Source organism: Bos indicus, chromosome 4 (genome assembly GCF_029378745.1).
Source record: "Bos indicus isolate NIAB-ARS_2022 breed Sahiwal x Tharparkar chromosome 4, NIAB-ARS_B.indTharparkar_mat_pri_1.0, whole genome shotgun sequence".
NCBI lineage: Eukaryota > Metazoa > Chordata > Mammalia > Artiodactyla > Bovidae > Bos > Bos indicus.
Window position 1 is genome coordinate 104444680 of NC_091763.1, and position 18618 is coordinate 104463297.

The 18618-nt window shown below is 34.5% G+C and overlaps 1 protein-coding gene, 1 non-coding gene and 1 pseudogene across 16 annotated transcripts in view; all 3 read right to left on the minus strand.

Moving 5' to 3' along the window:
- BRAF (B-Raf proto-oncogene, serine/threonine kinase) overlaps positions 1–18618 on the minus strand; it is a 178134-nt gene that overhangs the window by 62399 nt on the left and 97117 nt on the right. For 13 of the 15 annotated variants that reach the window (XM_070788255.1, XM_070788254.1, XM_070788253.1 and 10 more), the window contains 5 exons: positions 14009–14157; positions 13052–13171; positions 10287–10446; positions 3900–3936; positions 41–177 (listed from right to left, as the gene is read on the minus strand). In XM_070788255.1, the coding sequence (XP_070644356.1) occupies positions 41–177; positions 3900–3936; positions 10287–10446; positions 13052–13171; positions 14009–14157 (603 nt within the window). Of the gene's footprint in view, positions 1–40; positions 178–2399; positions 2520–3899; positions 3937–10286; positions 10447–13051; positions 13172–14008; positions 14158–18618 lie in introns of all 15 variants that reach the window. The other 2 variants (XM_070788268.1, XM_070788263.1) reach the window with 2 other exon arrangements.
- TRNAC-GCA (transfer RNA cysteine (anticodon GCA)) lies at positions 11923–11995 on the minus strand. Its single transcript has one exon. It is a non-coding gene; the product is annotated as a tRNA-Cys (tRNA).
- Positions 14461–14579, minus strand: LOC139182826 (5S ribosomal RNA; annotated as a pseudogene).

Genomic DNA, 18618 nt, shown 5'->3' on the forward strand with positions numbered 1-18618 from the left:
GAAGAAAGCACTTCAGAGGAAAAAAGACATATACTCTCACCATTCGATTCCTGTCTTCTGAGGATGAAGAGGACTTTCTTTCTCGCTGAGGTCCTGGAGATTTCTGCAATGCTTTCACATTAGAGAGTGAGCCAGGTAATGAGGCAGGGGGTGTGGCGGATAAACCTGTGGTTGATCCTAAGTTAGTGAAAGGAAAAATTTATCTATTAAAGGAGGATCAAGTATGTTAGCTTACTGGGGGCAGAGGGTGCAGGGAGATGTAGACTTATTTTAAAAAATGCAGTGCATGTTTTAATACTGACCATTAGGAAAGGACAGGCAAAAAGAGGGCCTCATTTGGTGATTAATTATAAATTTAAAAACTATAGTTTCTTTTAGTTTTACAGTTTTAGCATTTTGGTCAATTTAATAACCTTTAAAATATATGATTATAGATATATACTTTGCTTACTGCTGCAGAGCCTAGGAGAAAAACAATCTTAAATATATCCCAATTTTTTCTTTGACCAAAAAAACCAAAAAGCAAAATCAATTTAAAAGCAAACATAAAAAATAAACTTTAATTATGTGACATTAAGAGCCAATCAATAATAATAATAAAAAAGAGAGAAATGCTCCAAATGGAAACATTTTCTAATAATGGCCTTAATATTGACATTATCTAACTCTTTCATATTAGCCACTAAAATTTAAAAAAATCCTACTACATACTATACACTATTTAAGAGAGATACTGGTCACTGTCATTGGTTTCTGGAGCTTTATTTTGCTAAACAAAGATTAATTTTACCTGCACAACAAAGTTAATGGCAACAAAGCCAAGTAGGTTTCTCAAGACTTTCTGAAAAATCTCTGCCTATAAAATGAGAACAAGTAAAGTGCAATGGCATCTCAGCCAAGTTACTACAAACGGAAATATTTTATCAGCAAAATGAGTCCAAGGGCTACACTCTTTGAAAATGGACTCACCTTTCTGATGGATACTTTTTCTTCCAAGTGCTGACTGAGCAAAAATTCCAATTCATGTACAGAAAGCACCTGGTTCAGAGGGGTTCAGGGTAATGACTCCTGGTGGAGCCTGAGTATAGCTAAGCAGGACTGAGATGTCAGTTAATATTGCACAAACAGAACGAAAAGACTTCCATTTTTAAAAAAAAGTAGGTAACTACTCTCAAGTTAAAAAGTCATTCTCTCTCAAAGGACAAGGATCAAAATACTAATGGCAACATTTAAAATGTTAAAACTGTATAGAAATTTCATCATTACTACACCACATATGTCATCATGTGTAATTTCCATGATCTCACATGCAATTTCTAAAAGAAAATGACACCTGGAGTATCTATTAACTACAATCTGTAGTTTAACTACAAACTGTAGTTAAAAACTACAGTTATTAACTGTAGTATCTATTAACTACAATCCGTATTCTGCCTTCCATTGATAATATTTCAACATCATGAAGCCTTAACTGTTTACCCAGGCTTCACAATCCTGATCTACTCAGTGCTGTACTGCATCACTTACTTTAATTACACTACTCAGTTCTCTATAACTTCCAGCCCATTCCATGGATTCTCTGAGAAAGTTGGGCAGAAAGAGCAAAAATCTGAAAACCATCATTCATTCAGAATAAGTAACAGACACTAGCAAAAACCAGTAAATATAATTCTTTAAAAATATTTAGAGCAAGACACTTGTCTAAATTTTGACTTAAATTTTTAAGAATTAGTTTAACCACTAGTTAAAGAATGGTGAAATAAAATGGATGGGTGAAATTATACTGCTACACTCTCCCCTCATATGAGAGCATAACTCAAAGTATCAATCTTAATTTTCTAAAGTATGCTAAAATACTTCAAATACATTACAGATCTTCTTTAAGTTCCCTAGTTTTGATATAAAATATACATGGCTTATGTTTAAAAAAAAAAAAAGAATACATATTACAAAAAGTCAAAGCCAAAAGTCTAATAAGAACTCATAATAGGGATTTCCATTTTTTAAAAACCAAAAAAATTGATATTAGCAACCATCAAGGTTATCACCTAAATGGATTAAAGTAAAAGAAATTCAGCTTGAAGAAAACCCTCCCCACATTATTTGCTGCCACCCCCTGAGTTTAGGAAATTATCAAGACCAAAAGTTAGTATTAACAAAAAACAAGATGGAAGTTTCAGCTCTTGCTTTTAAACATTTATGACAGACAGCATACAGAAAGCTTGTGGAAGTGAGTATGTGTGAGAAGCACATTCAGAGCACTCCAGCCAGGCCAAGCAGAAATTTAGCACTGAAAACTCTCACACTTACAAACACACTGTGAGGGTGAGACACAAACAGCATCTGTTGTTTATATTTAATTTGCTTTGGGTGAAAACAAGAAAGAAGAGCCCAACTACCTCTGAACACTGGGCCAGGCTCAAAATCAAACACTATTTCACTGGGGACAGAATGTAGGAGGGGACTGGGAGTCCGGGATTGGTATTTCCGAAGACAGCGCATCAGCTGGTTCAAAGGGGCTGTTAGAAGAGAAAGAGAGGAGCAGGCAAACACAGGAAGACAGACACAGAAGAAATGAAAGAAATCACGGGGAATAAATAAGATGAGTTGAAGCCTGCTTCACAAAATAATTATGGATGTTTAAAAAACTGCTTATTTTCATAAAATTCCAATCATTCTTTTAAAAGTGATTCATATAAAGGATAAATGCTGTTTGATTTTTGGTACTAAGCAGGCAATTTTTATGACTAAGTTAACTCTGTGATGCTAACGTGATGGCAACATTTAAATGCTGAATGTACTGGGCAAAATTATCAAAGCCACAGCTATTAAAGCATACGAAAGTCAAACTGGCAGCAACATTAATTGGTGGGTTCATGGAATAACAAACAGGAAAAAAAAACTTTTGTAACTATGTACTACATATAATAAATACTAAGTCCAGAGTACATAACACAGGCTTATTATTTTGGTAAGTCCACAAGTATATAGAAACATAAAAAAGATGGTTCATGCAACATTTGACATAAAGTATCTTTGCATCTGGGCTTAGATATTTTGAATATAAAGCAGGGTCACAGTGAAAAGACTGACTCTAAACAAAGTACGTGGGCACTGCAGGGCTTCCTTATTAAACAGACGACAGTTGAAGAGGGAAGCATAAAGGACCACCTGAAAGAAAATGTCAAGACTGTTTCAAACAGCATCTCTTACAAAAATCTTATGGGGATAAACTCTTATTTTAAAAAGTATTTTCTAAAATAATGTTTTGCTATGACCCCAATATTCACTGGGTGCCAGAGTAAACAGCTGATAAAAATTCTTTAAGAAATCTCCATTCGATCTCTCATTTGCTTATTTTATTTATTGGACTAGTAAGAGGGGAACTGGGCTTTTCTATTAGGAGTCCACGCTATAAAATTTATCTTCCAGGGCCTTCTAGAAAGCTGAAGGGAAGTAGTTGACAGTGTCTATCAAACTGACAAGCTGTAGCAGGTAATCCCAGGGATTCTCCCCAAGAATGATTTAAGAAGTCAAGTTTTAACTGATTGTAAAAAAACCTGATTGCTCAGTCTTTAAGTATTAGTGGAGATAGGAATAAAATGGGTAAAATGATTTGATAAAAACATTAAAAAATTGTAGATGTCACATTTAAGACTCCCTTTTATGTCCTCTCTTTTTCTCTGTTTCTGGAGTTAAAATTTAAAATCAGTTAAAATTTTATTAGAGATAAATGATAATTACTAAAGAAAAGCAAACAATTTTTTATTTTTCTCTACATATTTTTCTCTGTGTCTGTGTTTCATGAAAGAAGCAAATATAAAGGAGACAAGCAGCAAAGCAATTGCATTCTTCCCGGGGTGTTTTTTTGTTTGTTTTAAATTGAAATCACTACTTACCTCCATCACTACGAAACCCTTGGTCTCTAATCAAGTCCTACAAATAGATAATAATGTATACTTAATCAAAGCATATGATAAAAAAGCAACAACATTTTATTTTCCACTAAGCATTAACAGAAAGGTGAATTCAAAATAATACCTGTCTTATAAATTACTTCACAAAACAGAAAGAATATGAAATTAACTAGTGAACATGATAAAATAAAAACTTTGAAACACCTGCCAACCTAACCCTAGACTGAAGGGTTTAGTCCTGATCAAATGCTGAAATCCATTTCAGGCCATTTAAAACCAATGGCTGCATTAATGCTCAAAAACATTCTACTGGCACATATTAAGAGCCATAAAATGTTCATACCCTTTGATCCTGTAATTCCACTTCTGGGAATTTTTCCTAAAGAAATAATTCATAAGAAAAAATGATATGCACAAAGATGTTTAGTGCAACATTATCCATTATACTAAAAAATAATTATTTCCCTATTTTAGGCATACTGACATTTTAGGCATATTGACATATTGGTTAAGTAAATTATAGTGTGTCAATTTAGAACATATTATGCAGCTACTAAAACAGTTATGAAATTTGAATCATGAAACATGTTTATAATTAAAAAAGGATACAAAATTAAGTGTACACTGATATGATCTTAAGAATATAAATGTTTAAGGACACACTAGAAGGGAAACATTTTTTTAGTTGTCTTTATTATTAAAATACAGCTTTTTATAACAGACATTGTGAGGCAGGGCAGTGGGGGAGGAGTCTACTGGCAATGTAGTGCAATTTGGACCAATTTGGACTTTGACAGAACTTAGTTTACCCAGTATAACTGATGACTGACCTACCCCAAATGTCTCTAAATATGCCCAAAGGCTTATAAGCTAAAACAAGAGAAGATTCTTTACAGATGCATTTCTGCCATGTTCAATGTACTATAAAAAACCTTTACCATTTTATACAGAATAATCAACAAATATCTGCAAATAAGGTGCTAAGTATTAGTGGTTGTATGACTACCAATAAATATAAAATCATGGTGGTCTCACTAACTTTGAGTTCTTGACAGCTTATCATCTAAGAAAGATATACAAACATAGAAATTACATAAAAATAAGAGCTTAAGAAAACAATAAAAAAAAAAGGTGCCAAAGTTGCTTAATTAATTGCCAAATAAACAGTATATGTAAAAAGATTCTTGGTGCAACATAAGTTCAAAGGATAAAGAAATAACTATAGAACTTGGTCACTGGTGAAGCATTTGAAGAAGTTAATCTAAGAGCTGGAGTTTGAGTGGTAGATAGGATGCAGAAAAGCAGAGGTGGAATTCCCTGGTGGTCCAGGACTCTGAGCTTTCACTGCTGAGAGCTGGGGTTTAAGCCCTCATCAGGGAAGTACAATCCCATAAGCTGAGCAGTGCTGCCAAAAAAAAAAGAAAGGCCTTCTGGACAACCTTCTGCTAATAACCACCATAAGCTTGTATTTTCCGATCTTAAATATGTTCTTAAAGCTCTCTGACAATCTTTTTTTATGTGATCTAGGTTAAACAGGACCTTCTAGTATTCCAATACTGGCTATTTCAAACTTTCCCCCAATTTCCTATGGTTCCTTTCCTAATTACTGCTCTTCCCCTTTTTAGCAGGATAGAGAAAACAGAAGCTATCAAAGAACATTCTGTTCTGTCTCTATATCTACAAACATCTGCATAATATTAGCTATAATTTCTGAATTCTTTTTTTGTGCCAAGAATGATAATCACTACAAGGGGCAGACACTGTTAGCTCCATGGTTAGGTCATCTGCCCACGGTCTCTCTGTCTCTAGAGAGTTCAGAGGCAGCTATGTTCACCTTTAACTCCTCGAGCCTGGCGGGCTGCCGTCTCTGGGGTCGCACAGAGTCAGACACGACTGAAGCGACTTAGCAGCAGCACAGCAGCAGCCCCTGAGGAACATCACTTCCAAGTTCAAGGAATTTTTATTTACTACCTTAATTACTCCTTCTCTTGTTCTTTTGAACCTCTCTCTTTACTTGCTTCTTCCCCTCAAGTTACAAGTATGCTCAAGTCTCTCACATGATTCTGCTTCAGTCTATGGCTTTCATCATTCCTTTGTAGCCAAGCTTCTCAAATCTGGCACGCAATCCCACATTTTTACCAGCTTTTGCTCTCCTCCACTAGACCTCTAAAACAGCTCTTAATGACATCAAAATGACACTGTAATTGTCCAGTTCAATAGTTATATTGAATACATTTGAGTCTCAATGACAACTGCCATCAACTACTTCAGCATTCTTGAAGTCCCCATTTCTCCCTTTGGCTTCTTCAACACCACTTTCTCTTACTTGTTTGAAGCTAAATTTAGGAAGAGGAGCCTATAATGGAGACAGACAAAGACAGTCTCTGCTTATATCTCAAAAGTTAATGATCACTAGGGTTGCATTTCTACCATCATTTACATCCATGACTTTAACACAAATAGGCTAATTATTTCTAAATGTGTATCTCTACTCAAGGTCTTTATTTCAACTGGTACTGGACTTCTAAACCAGTAAAGATGCACAGACATCTTCAAGTCAGTATGTCCAAAATAAAAGTTAACATTTTCATTCCTACAAACCCTGTTCTTCCCTAGGCATTTCTATCTTAATGAATCAAATAAATACTATGTATACACCTAAGGCAGAGAATTCTAGGCATTGTCTTTTTTTATCTCTCATCTCCCACTTCTCTCCTTTACTACTAGATAGAACAACAATTGCCTATAAGAAGAATGGCCAGGTTTTACCCCATTTCAATCATTTACCACCTGTGTGATCTGGAAAAAGTTTCTTGACAACTCTAAATCTAATTTTCTTAACAGTAAAAGAAGGAAAATAATAGTACTTAACTCACAAGTGTTTATGAGGATGGAATAAGAAATTTTATGTACTTGGTAAAGGACCTAGCACATAGTAAGCATGCCATTTACAGTATCAATCCTAACAACCACGTCTATCAAATCTCTCACTAATTCAAAAGATTTTTCTAAAGTAAAGAGCTGACCACTTTCTTTCCCACTCAGTTTACTGGACCCTTCACTATCAACTACTACAGAGACCTCAGAATAATACATGTCATCTTCCCTACAATATCAAGTATTAATTACATCCCACATAAAGGTACTTCCATACTTCTGCACATACCATTTCCTTAACAAATGTTCTTCCTTCTTAAAACCCCTAACACTAGGTACTTAATAAATCCCTACTCCTTCATATTCATTGTTCATCTTCTACAATCTGGCTTAAATGTTATCTCTTCTCTGCTAAACTTGACTGTCTTTAATCAGGTAGAGTTCATCCCCTTCTATAAACCATCATTGTATATTTTTGTGTTTATTTATTTATATGTCTGATTCATCCATTAGACCGTGATCTCCCTGAGGGCAAAGACTGTATGCTAATTCATCTTAATTCCCTATTCTGATACAGTGCCTATCCCACAGTAAATATTAAATTTGGTTTACTGGAATAATAAATGATAAATAATGACTGAAACTGAATGAGATGACTGAAATTGAATGAAATGCTAAAAGGTTTATATTTTATAATCAATGGGAAGTAAACAAAAGTTTTATAACAAAGGAACAGATGGTGATTGAAGTCTTACAATAAATAATAAAACAAATAAAACCCTATTCTGACAGTAGCAATAAAGAATGTAAATGGACAGAGAAATCAATGGCAGGAAATTTATATAGCAGATTAATGTCATAAGTAGTTCAAGTGAAGAAATATGGGCCCAAATGGTGGTAGAAAAAACAAATTTGAGATACATATCAAAAGGAAAGGTGATATCTTATGACTATTTGCTTATGGGGAAGATGAAACAGAAAGATGTAAACATGACACTCCAAATGTTCAAGCCCAAGAGAACAGGAGAATCTTAGGAACACTAAGATATAAAGAGAAATAGTCTAAAAGAATGTTACTTTTGAAAGTAAATACAAAGTTTACAACTTTGAACATACTGACAATAGATCTAACCTAGAAATAAGATTTGATTTCATATTTCATAAAATCCTCTTATTCATTTATTTCCCTCTCCTCCTTTTTTCCCCCTTTGTATGTGGGTCTAGGCAGATGGAAGAAGACCGTTTTAGCTGAGAAAAATTGGTATTAAGAAAAGGCTACTTTAAATAAATCCAACAAAATCAGAAAAAAAATTTCATAGCAAAAAGTAGGAAGAAAGTCTGACTTGGGAATGTATCTTGAAAAATGAAATTAAGATTGATAAAAAGTTTATTTTCATTTACTTCAACAAAAATATTAAGTTATAATGTCAACAATATGCTAATTCTTAGAATTAATACAGAGGGAATCAAGGTTTTGTTGGCCATAATATCAAACTTACAATAACATAAACTGAAACTCTCAATTTAATATTCATCTTTCACATCACAATCAATCATTTCTATAAAAATTTTAAAGGATTTCTTCAGTTCCCTCAATGCCTCCATCAATCCTTCGATATTTAATTCATTTTCTTTAGAAAAGCCTGTTCTCTTGTCATCCTTTAGACACTTACTCTCTTTTACTGTTAACTGGACTAATTTAATTCTGCTGTATCCTTATTTCCCAGTGGCTTTTCATTATCTTCAATAAATCCTTAAAATCTTTTTGTTGTTGTCAGACTAGCAATCAGTCTGCTTTATTTTTTCATAGCAATGTTGGATAATGATGAAAAGGGGCTGGAATGCAAGCTAGTATTAAACTGGGAGGGAGGAATATGTGGGTGGAGACTTATTAGGGGAGTCTGTTAATTAGTGAATATTTTCCTGTTAGGATAATTTTGGCTCCTTTACTCAACCTTATGAGGACTCACAGAAGGAATGCCTGTATAACGAGAACATTAGGCTCATTAGAGAACAACAGGCTGTCCTCTAGCATACACATGACCCCTCAGTAATTTCAGTATCCTGCTTATCTGGGTAAACAGTTTCAGATTTCTTTTTAAATATGATTACTTCCCAATGCAAACAAATTTGGTAGCTTTTTCTGTTGCTTATTACATTCAAGATTAAGGATAACCCACATTTTTTATTCTAAAGTACAAATTATGGGAGAAATGATCCTGACCCCACCACAGCTCAGATGTCAAGGGCTCTTTATTCTCTTCAGGAATTTGGTTATCAGGATGATACAGTAGAATGAACCAGTCCTTTTGGAGTGATCCTGTGTATGTCATCTTTTTTTCTCAACCCTTCCTTCCCTTTTGTCTATATCTGGAACTAGCAAAATACAATGGGCTGGCCACCCGCTTTACTGAAGTTTATTGGAATAAAGCCTCACCTGTTTGTTTAAAATGTACTTATTATCTGTGGTTGTTTTCACACTAGTGACAGAGCTCAACAGTTGTCTTTAGAGACTGCAAGATCCACAAGCCTAAAATATTTACCATCTGGCCCTTTAAGAGTTTGCTGACCCTTGGTCTATACTATGGGAAATAGACCTCTGCTTTGTCTTCTAAGCCTTTTATTAATACAAATGTTTTTTGATGACCTCTTAAGTTAGGTCATCATGTAATAATTCCTATTTTAGGGAACTATATTGGGAATGGTTTTTGCTGTCCAGAAGTCAAGGTTAAACTGAAGAAGTGACACTAAGGTTCATAATTAACTTCCAGTGTGTAACATAAACTAGAAAAGGAAAAAAATTCAAGAGTGATCAGCCAGAAGTAGCTAAAATAATTGATTTGTATAGAGATGGAGTACAATGGTATACTCAAGAAAGTAAAGAAGGTAAACAGTAGCTTTGCACGAGAAGTACATAAAGTAATGATTAGTCCTTAAGCGTTATTTAACTCAAAGCTGAACTTTTAGAAATTTAGGTAAAGACTTCACATTGAAATATGCAAGTATATTCTTATTTTTTCTATACCTTCAAATGGGTCAAGTGGATTGATTATCTGTTAAATAAATGAAAATAAGACTTTTACAGAAGTGTCATAAGGAAAAAACCAATGAGAATAACTCTATACTTTGGTACTAGTTAAATATTTTATGCCAGCAGAGAAGATGACAAGGCTTTTCTGATCTGTAATTCATGAAAAGTCTGTTACTTATACTAACTGTGATAAATGAAACATGGCACTTATTTCTGATCTATATTATAAATCTATATTAAAAATATACACAAAAAGATTAAAATTAACTCAATTTATTGAGAGAGGGAGTGGGAGAGAGGGGAGAGAGAGAGACACAGACAGACACTAACTTCGAGAGAGAGAGAAAACTTAATTTACAAAACAGCTGACAGAACCAGATTCCCCAGTCTGTGATCCAAAAAAACAGCAGAAAAATAAACACACTTGAATTTTCTACATTCGAACACTGCTGGATACTTACATCAATATTGACGGGTTCTATTGTGTTTATATGCACATTTGGAGCTGATGAGGACCGGTCTCGTTGTCCAAACTGATTTCGATGATCTTCATCTGCTGGTCGGAAAGGCTGTGGAATTGGAATGGATTTTGAAGGAGATGGACTGGTGAGAATTGGGGGCCTGGAAAAGTCAAGTGATTGGAAGATAAGATTTAGAGCAACTTTCTAGAAAGAATAACATAGAAAAATGAATAAAGATTTTGTTTTCATAATCTTAAATAAAACCTTAAAATAAAGGCAATGGCAGTAATGGCTTTTAAAAGAATTAGTTTAAAAAACTGATACATGCTTACAACTAATACCAACAAAGCTGCTTTGCTCAAGCAGACCCTCCACGAAGTATCAATGATAAGAATACTGATTTTATTCAGATAACTCCAGAGAAATCTTCAAATGGCTAGAAATTACCTGTGGTTAATCAGCTGAAGAAACTCTTGTTCTTTAACATTATACAAAAATGTTCTAAGTACACACTGACTGAATAATGTCTGCTAATTATTTCTATCTTTGCCATTTCTTGATGAAGTTACTAAGATGAAATTTTTATGGGAAGTATTAGGAAATCATAAATCTTTTAAAACCACACATGTGTATTTCAGGTATCTGTTGCTTTATACAAGATGTATCTATTGCTTTATACAAGAGGTAAATTAAAATCTTGAACAAAAATGGCAAAAATAATTTCCAAATTCAAAAGATGATTCTCAGAGTGTCAATCTCTCATAGTTTGAAATGTTTACTATGCCCAATAATTGATACAAGACGCACAGAAGAATAATATATTAAACCTTAAAGCAAATTTTCTAAAAACTGCTTTTTGATGAAACTGACAGACTGACCTATTTTGGTAGTGTAGATAAATAACAAAGTCTATGATCTCTCACTGCCCCCAAAATGAAGCTGGCATTCACAGAGCACATTAAAGTTTTGAGAATAGATTGTAAACACCCATGAGAAGTCTATGTTCTTCAGAAAGAATATCCAAGGGAGCTGAGAAGTGAGTACCACTTGATTGATGAGGTGCGACTCAGTGAGCTCCGTCAGGACCAATGAATGATTCAATGCTAACAGCTTCTCTTCAGAGATTGGTTATTGTTGCACCCCATCTTATGCAAACTCTGAAACTTATCAGCAGTATCAAGTGGTTAATAAGACAGCCAGAAAGACAGCTGAGGGAATAAAAAGACATTTTTGAGAGAGAGTTTAAAGAAGAATGAGAAGAAAATATAGTTTTGGACCAGATGAAGGTCGGAAGAGCCAAAAAAGTCAACTTGTGACAACAAGCTTCTAAATAAAATATATTACTAGAATCTGAACCATACCAACTTATGAGTTTTACTTCTTTGAAGCATCCTTTTAAAAGGGTAGGGAAAGAAATTTTAACTTTAACTGTTCATATTAACTAAATGAATCCACTTAGAACTGAAATAAAAATAATTGCTCTACTGGTCCTTTTTATTATGATTGAAGTGAAGTGAAGTCGCTCAGTCGTGTCTGACTCTTTGCGACCCCATGGACTGTAGCCTACCAGGCTCCATCCATGAGATTTTCCAGGCAAGAATACTGGAGTGAGTTGCCACTTCCTTCTCCAGAGGATCTTCCTGACCCAGGGATCGAACCTGGGTCTCCTGCACTGCAGGCAGATGCTTTACCGTCTGAGCCACCAGGGAAACAGGGTTTTATTATGATTAATTGATTAATTTTTAGTTTGTGACAAAGCTGTCTCTGTTTTTGCTTTAGACAGCCAATAACAGGCTTTGGCAAGGGATTTTGGGAGGAGGTAAACAGAATTTTAAAATGACAGCTTTCAGAAACTTTTGAAACATGCACTGGCTTTTCTAAATACTTAGAGGCTAATTTAAAGTCTCAAGGCAGTAACACAGTTTATGTCATAACTTAAAAGTAGAAAAAGCCTGAACTAACTACAACTGTAGAGGGCAGTCTAATTAATATAATTGATCTGGTGTAGTGACAGCAAGTCATTCTCGAAACTTAATAATAAATGAAGACTATGACAGCAACATGTAGCACCTAAGTCAGAAATGTGTATGCAAAGGACACTGGTCTTCACGTAGGAAAAACAAAAATCTGGATTAAATCTTATAAATATTATTATCCAATCTAAAGAAAATGGATAAACTAGAAAATGAAGATAAGCTGTTTCTGTCCTTCTCTTCTCCCCCTACCCCTCTGGTCCCACCATCACTACTGTGCTTTTATCTCCTGAGCTCATTCAGACTCTGGAATTCTTTATGGTCCAGTTCAAATCCCACTTTCTTGATTAAATGTTCACTACTCTGTCTCACTATTCTCTTTTGTAAACATTGCAATATTTATCACATAGTTTAAAATAATATATCATAAATTGTAGATTATAATTATATATTAGCTTAAAACTGTTGGCCATTATCTCCTGCGTCAATGGTTTTTTCTAAATGGGAATCATATACTTCTGTATCTGATATTAAAAATAAAGCAAGCACAAGGCAGGGACTCTAAATTATTTGTTGCTTGATTTTTTCCAAGTATGGTCCTACAACAGTCTATGTCAGTTTTAACCCTCTGTGTCTGTACCAAATGTATGACAGGTGTGATGAGTTACCTGAAAAAAAAGTCCTTAATTTAATGACCCAAATGTTGGAAATGTTTCTAGGCAACTAAAAGTTAAAAAAAAAGAAAAATCAGCTCAAGTAGCATGTCACTGAACAGCAGGAATCAAATCATACCCAATAGAATCGGAGGGGGGTGCAGAAGGGGATGAGCCACATGGAAGGGTAGTCTCTGCTAAGGAGGCCTCCTCCTGTGGTATTGGGTGGTGTTCAAAGAACTTGGAGACAAACAGCAAACTGTGAGGCAAAAACAAAAACAAAACAAAACAAACCTAACTTGTGCAAAACCCAGAAGCTTCATACACCAGAATACATTAAAGAATTAACAAAAATTTCTGAGCTCAAATTGCATTTTCAGGAAAGACTGCTAAATTCAATTAGCTGTATTTCTGTCTGATAGCTTAGGGTAAAAAATTATACTCGACTTTCAAAGACAAGCTCAGAATCTAAAACTAATTGTTCTATATAGCAAATTTCTACATAGTAGAGAGGAAAAATTATGCTTTATGGTTAAGGAATTAGAAGAAAATGTATCTATTGCTAAAAGATTACATTATTATCATGTACTTTAAACTACTGAGTGGAACTCTCCCTAATTCCAGTGATCATAAAGTAAGACCTTAATAGCAGTAGTGACAATACACACAAAAAGATTAAAATTAACTCAATATATTGAGAGAGGGAGTGGGAGAGAGGGGGGAGAGAGAGACACAGACACTAACTTCGAGAGAAAACTTAATTTACAAAACAGCTGACAGAACCAGACTCCCCAATCTGTGGTCCAAAAATATAATAGTTAATTTAAACACTCAAAAACCATCTAAAAGTGGTATCTATCGGGAAGAGATCTTATATTAATTAAAACAGAATATGAAACATAAATGAAATGTACAGCAGACCAGAATTATAATCTGAAAGAGAAGTACTGGCTACACTACTGTCTAGCCAAACCTCAAAAAATTCCCTGTAACAACTCTTCTGTAAAGCAAACATCCACAGATTCTAAGACATACTAGTTTCACATTAAGAAAAGTTAAATGTAAAGTGGCAAAAAAATTTTTTTTGATTACTTACTCTAGTTGGTCATAATTAACACACATCAGTGGAACCTCTGTACTACAACGCTGGTGAAATTTATAACCACATGTTTGACAGCGGAATCCCTGGAAAAGCAGCTTTCTACAGAAGTCACAAAATGCTAAGGTGAAAAAAGTTTTCCGTACCTGCAAAGTAAAACATCATGGAGGATTCTGTAAGAATCTCTTTAGAAATCAACCTATTTACTCTTTTGTTTAAAATAACAAATTTTTACTATGTTTGTGTTAGTCACTCAGTCATGTCCGACTCTTTGCGACCCCACGGACCATAGACTGCCAGGCTCCTCCATCCATGGGATTCTCCAGACAATAATACTGGAGTGGGTAGTCATTCTCTTCTCCAGGCGATCTTCCCAACCCAGGGATCGAACCCAAGTCTCTTGCATTGCAGGCGGATTCTTTTACCGTCTGAGCCATCAGGGAAGCCCAAGCCTATAGCACCTGGTATTCCTAGGCAGTCTCCCATCCAAGTACTAACCAGGCTCAACCCTGCTTAGCTTCCGAGATCAGATGAGCTCTGGCGCATTCAGGGTGGTATGGCTGTAGACTTACTATGTTTACATCATGAGAACCGACTTAACCATGAAGAGTTTAAAACGAAACCAGGGGGTTCAAGGTAACAGATGGACTACATGAATTTATCTCCCACCCACTGTTCAATTAAACTCAGAAGTCAAGGAGATGGGAGATAAATGAAAGACTAGAAACTAATTTCAAGCTTTACTATATAAAAGTAAGAGTACAGGAGAAGGAAGTAACAGAGGTGAAAGAAAGAGTAAGTGTACACTTGAATAATTCTACAAAGGAGTTAAGAGATGCTTATTGGTGTTGACACAAGAAAAAATAGCATGCTTAAAGTTACAAAGGTGTGGAACAGAGGAACCAAAAAACCCACAAAAACCAAAAACACTTCCAAGGAGGAGAGGAAAGAGGGGGAAAGGCTGTCATGTTACAGATGATCTAATTTCCAATGGAACTGGCAATCAGTAAATAATGTCTAAAACTGATAAAGAAGTTGTGATCTTAAGTTATTATTCAGTAACATGAAAAGAATCACTAGAAGAGCTTAAAACAGAAACCATTAAAAGTTAAGAATGTAATTATGTTGAATTGGTTCATAGAGCTTTTCAAGTCTACTATATCCTTCTACTTTTCTATCTATTCAATTGATTTTTGAGAGTTTGATACTGAAACTCCAACTAAAAATCTTAATTTATCTACTTAAGAAATAATTGTAATATATAGTAGAACTATATGTAACCTTGTTCTGTATTTTCCAAGTCTCCTATGTCTTTTTTCAAATTTAAAAAAGAAAGGAGAAGGCTATCTTTTCACCTTGCTAATAGTTTCCTTTGATGTGCAGAAGCTTTTAAGTTTAATTAGGTCCCATTTGTTTATTTTTGCTTTTATTTCCAATATTCTGGGAGGTGGGTCATAGAGGATCCTGCTGTGATGTATGTCTGAGAGTGTTTTGCCTATGTTCTCCTCTAGGAGTTTTATAGTTTCTGGTCTTACGTTGAGATCTTTAATCCATTTTGAGTTTATTTTTGTATATGGTGTTAGAAAGTGTTCTAGTTTCATTCTTTTACAAGTGGTTGACCAGATTTCCCAGCACCACTTGTTAAAGAGATTGTCTTTAATCCATTGTATATTCTTGCCTCCTTTGTCAAAGATAAGGTGTCCATATGTGCGTGGATTTATCTCTGGGCTTTCTATTTTGTTCCATTGATCTATATTTCTGTCTTTGTGCCAGTACCATACAGTCTTGATAACTGTGGCTTTGTAGTAGAGCCTGAAGTCAGGTAGGTTGATTCCTCCAGTTCCATTTTTCTTTCTCAAGATCGCTTTGGCTATTCGAGGTTTTTTGTATTTCCATACAAATTGTGAAATTATTTGTTCTAGCTCTGTGAAGAATACCATTGGTAGCTTGATAGGGAATGCATTGAATCTATAAATTGCTTTGGGTAGTATACTCATTTTCACTATACTGATTCTTCCAATCCATGAACATGGTATATTTCTCCATCTATTAGTGTCCTCTTTGATTTCTTTCACCAGTGTTTTATAGTTTTCTATATATAGGTCTTTAGTTTCTTTAGGTAGATATATTCCTAAGTATTTTATTCTTTTCGTTGCAATGGTGAATGGAATTGTTTCCTTAATTTCTCTTTCTGTTTTCTCATTATTAGTGTATAGGAATGCAAGGGATTTCTGTGTGTTGATTTTATATCCTGCAACTTTACTATAATCATTGATTAGTTCTAGTAATTTTCTGGTGGAGTCTTTAGGGTTTTCTATGTAGAGGATCATGTCATCTGCAAATAGTGAGAGTTTTACTTCTTCTTTTCTGCAAATGAAGCAACCAACAAACAACTAATCTCAAAAATATACAAGCAACTCCTACAGCTCAACTCCAGAAAAATAAATGACCCAATCAAAAAATGGGCCAAAGATCTAAATAGACATTTCTCCAAAGAAGACATACAGATGGCTAACAAACACATGAAAAGATGCTCAACATCACTCATTATCAGAGAAATGCAAATCAAAACCACTATGAGATACCATTTCACACCAGTCAGAATGGCTGTGATCCAAAAGTCTACAAATAATAAATGCTGGAGAGGGTGTGGAGAAAAGGGAACCCTCTTACACTGTTGGTGGGAATGCAAACTAGTACAGCCACTATGGAGAACAGTGTAGAGATTCCTTAAAAAACTGGAAACAGAACTGCCTTATGATCCAGCAATCCCACTGCTGGGCATACACACTGAGGAAACCAGAAGGGAAAGAGACACGTGTACCCCAATGTTCATCGCAGCACTGTTTATAATAGCCAGGACATGGAAGCAACCTAGATGTCCATCAGCAGATGAATGGATAAGAAAGCTGTGGTACATATACACAATGGAGTATTACTCAGCCATTAAAAAGAATACATTTGAATCAGTTCTAATGAGGTGGATGAAACTGGAGCCTATTATACAGAGTGAAGTAAGCCAGAAGGAAAAACACCAATACAGTATACTAACGCATATATATGGAATTTAGAAAGATGGTAACGATAACCCTGTATACGAGACAGCAAAAGAGACACTGATGTATAGAACAGGCTTATGGACTCTGTGGGAGAGGGAGAGGGTGGGAAGATTTGGGAGAATGGCATTGAAACATGTAAAATATCATGTATGAAACGAGATGCCAGTCCAGGTTCAATGCACGATGCTGGATGCTTGGGGCTGGTGCACTGGGATGACCCAGAGGGATGGTATGGGGAGGGAGGAGGGAGGAAGGTTCAGGATGGGGAACACATGAGAAATAAAGGAATAAAAAATTAAAAAAAAAAAGAAAGAAAGAAAGAAATATATACCCAAATAAATGTTTTTTTAAATTATTTAAAAAAAAAAAAAAAGAAAGGAGAAATAAAAGTAAAAGAATGATTTCCTCTATAGAGTGGCATTAAAGGCTAATAAGGGTTGGGGCAACCCCTTTGCACTATTTTAAAAACTATATACACTTGATTAAAATGTAATATACTTTGATTAAAGTGTTAAAAAAGTTACAAAAGAAAAAAAACTAGTTTATAATTAAAATTATATGAAAATCAGATTAACCCTACCTAAACTTGTTAACTTAGGACAAAAGATCGAACATCACTTAAAAGATGGTAAGAACTACGTTTAACAAATTATCAGTTTGTTAGAGGATCAGAACCCCTCAATGCATCTGTGAACATTCCTCTATGTGATGCTTACAGAGCAACATGTAGGAACTCCATGTCAGAAGGCAAACGTGTCACATAAACAGAACTGTGCTAGGGAGGTTCTATCTTGGTAATGGACAAAACCAGAAACTGTTTACTACCATTTGGTTTGTGTATGTAATAAGCAGAAAACATAAGAAGGATAAGTAAATGACAAATGTTAACAACTGCTATTTGGGAGTGATGAGAGCATAGGTCACTCTATTTTGTCCTTTTTTTTTTCTGTATATTCTCAAGTTTTCAGACAACATTAATCACACACAATAATAAGAAAAATACACTGTGATCCAGGATACAGTTGTATTCTTATAATATTACTCTATATATAATGCACATCAGAATTTCTAATCCATTCTATTACATATAAATTCTTTTCATGATCCATTAAATTGATTTCAATACTCACTTTATAAACCTCTTCAATAAACACATATTTAACAGGATAAAATGTTATTAAAAGAAATGTTTCATAGAAAATGGTACCTTGGCATATCATCCATTCTGGCTTTTTGAGAATATTTAGACAAACTATTTAGATAATTTTAAGAGTAGCTCTTGCTTTCTTCACATTCTGGCTATGGATCAAGTTACAGAAGACATAAAAAGGCAACTAACTGATTTTAGCTTTGTTCCTTTTCCATTTGTCTCTGGATATACAAGCAGTAAGAAAAAGCTTTTAAAATATTTATGTGGCTATTATTTACTAAAGCAAGCATCTTTTTATACTTGAGCATAATCTCTGGAAATTAGAGCACAGAAAAATATAAATTGTATTCATAGGAATCACCATTTTATAGTCATCTTATCTTTTTTGCTACATACTC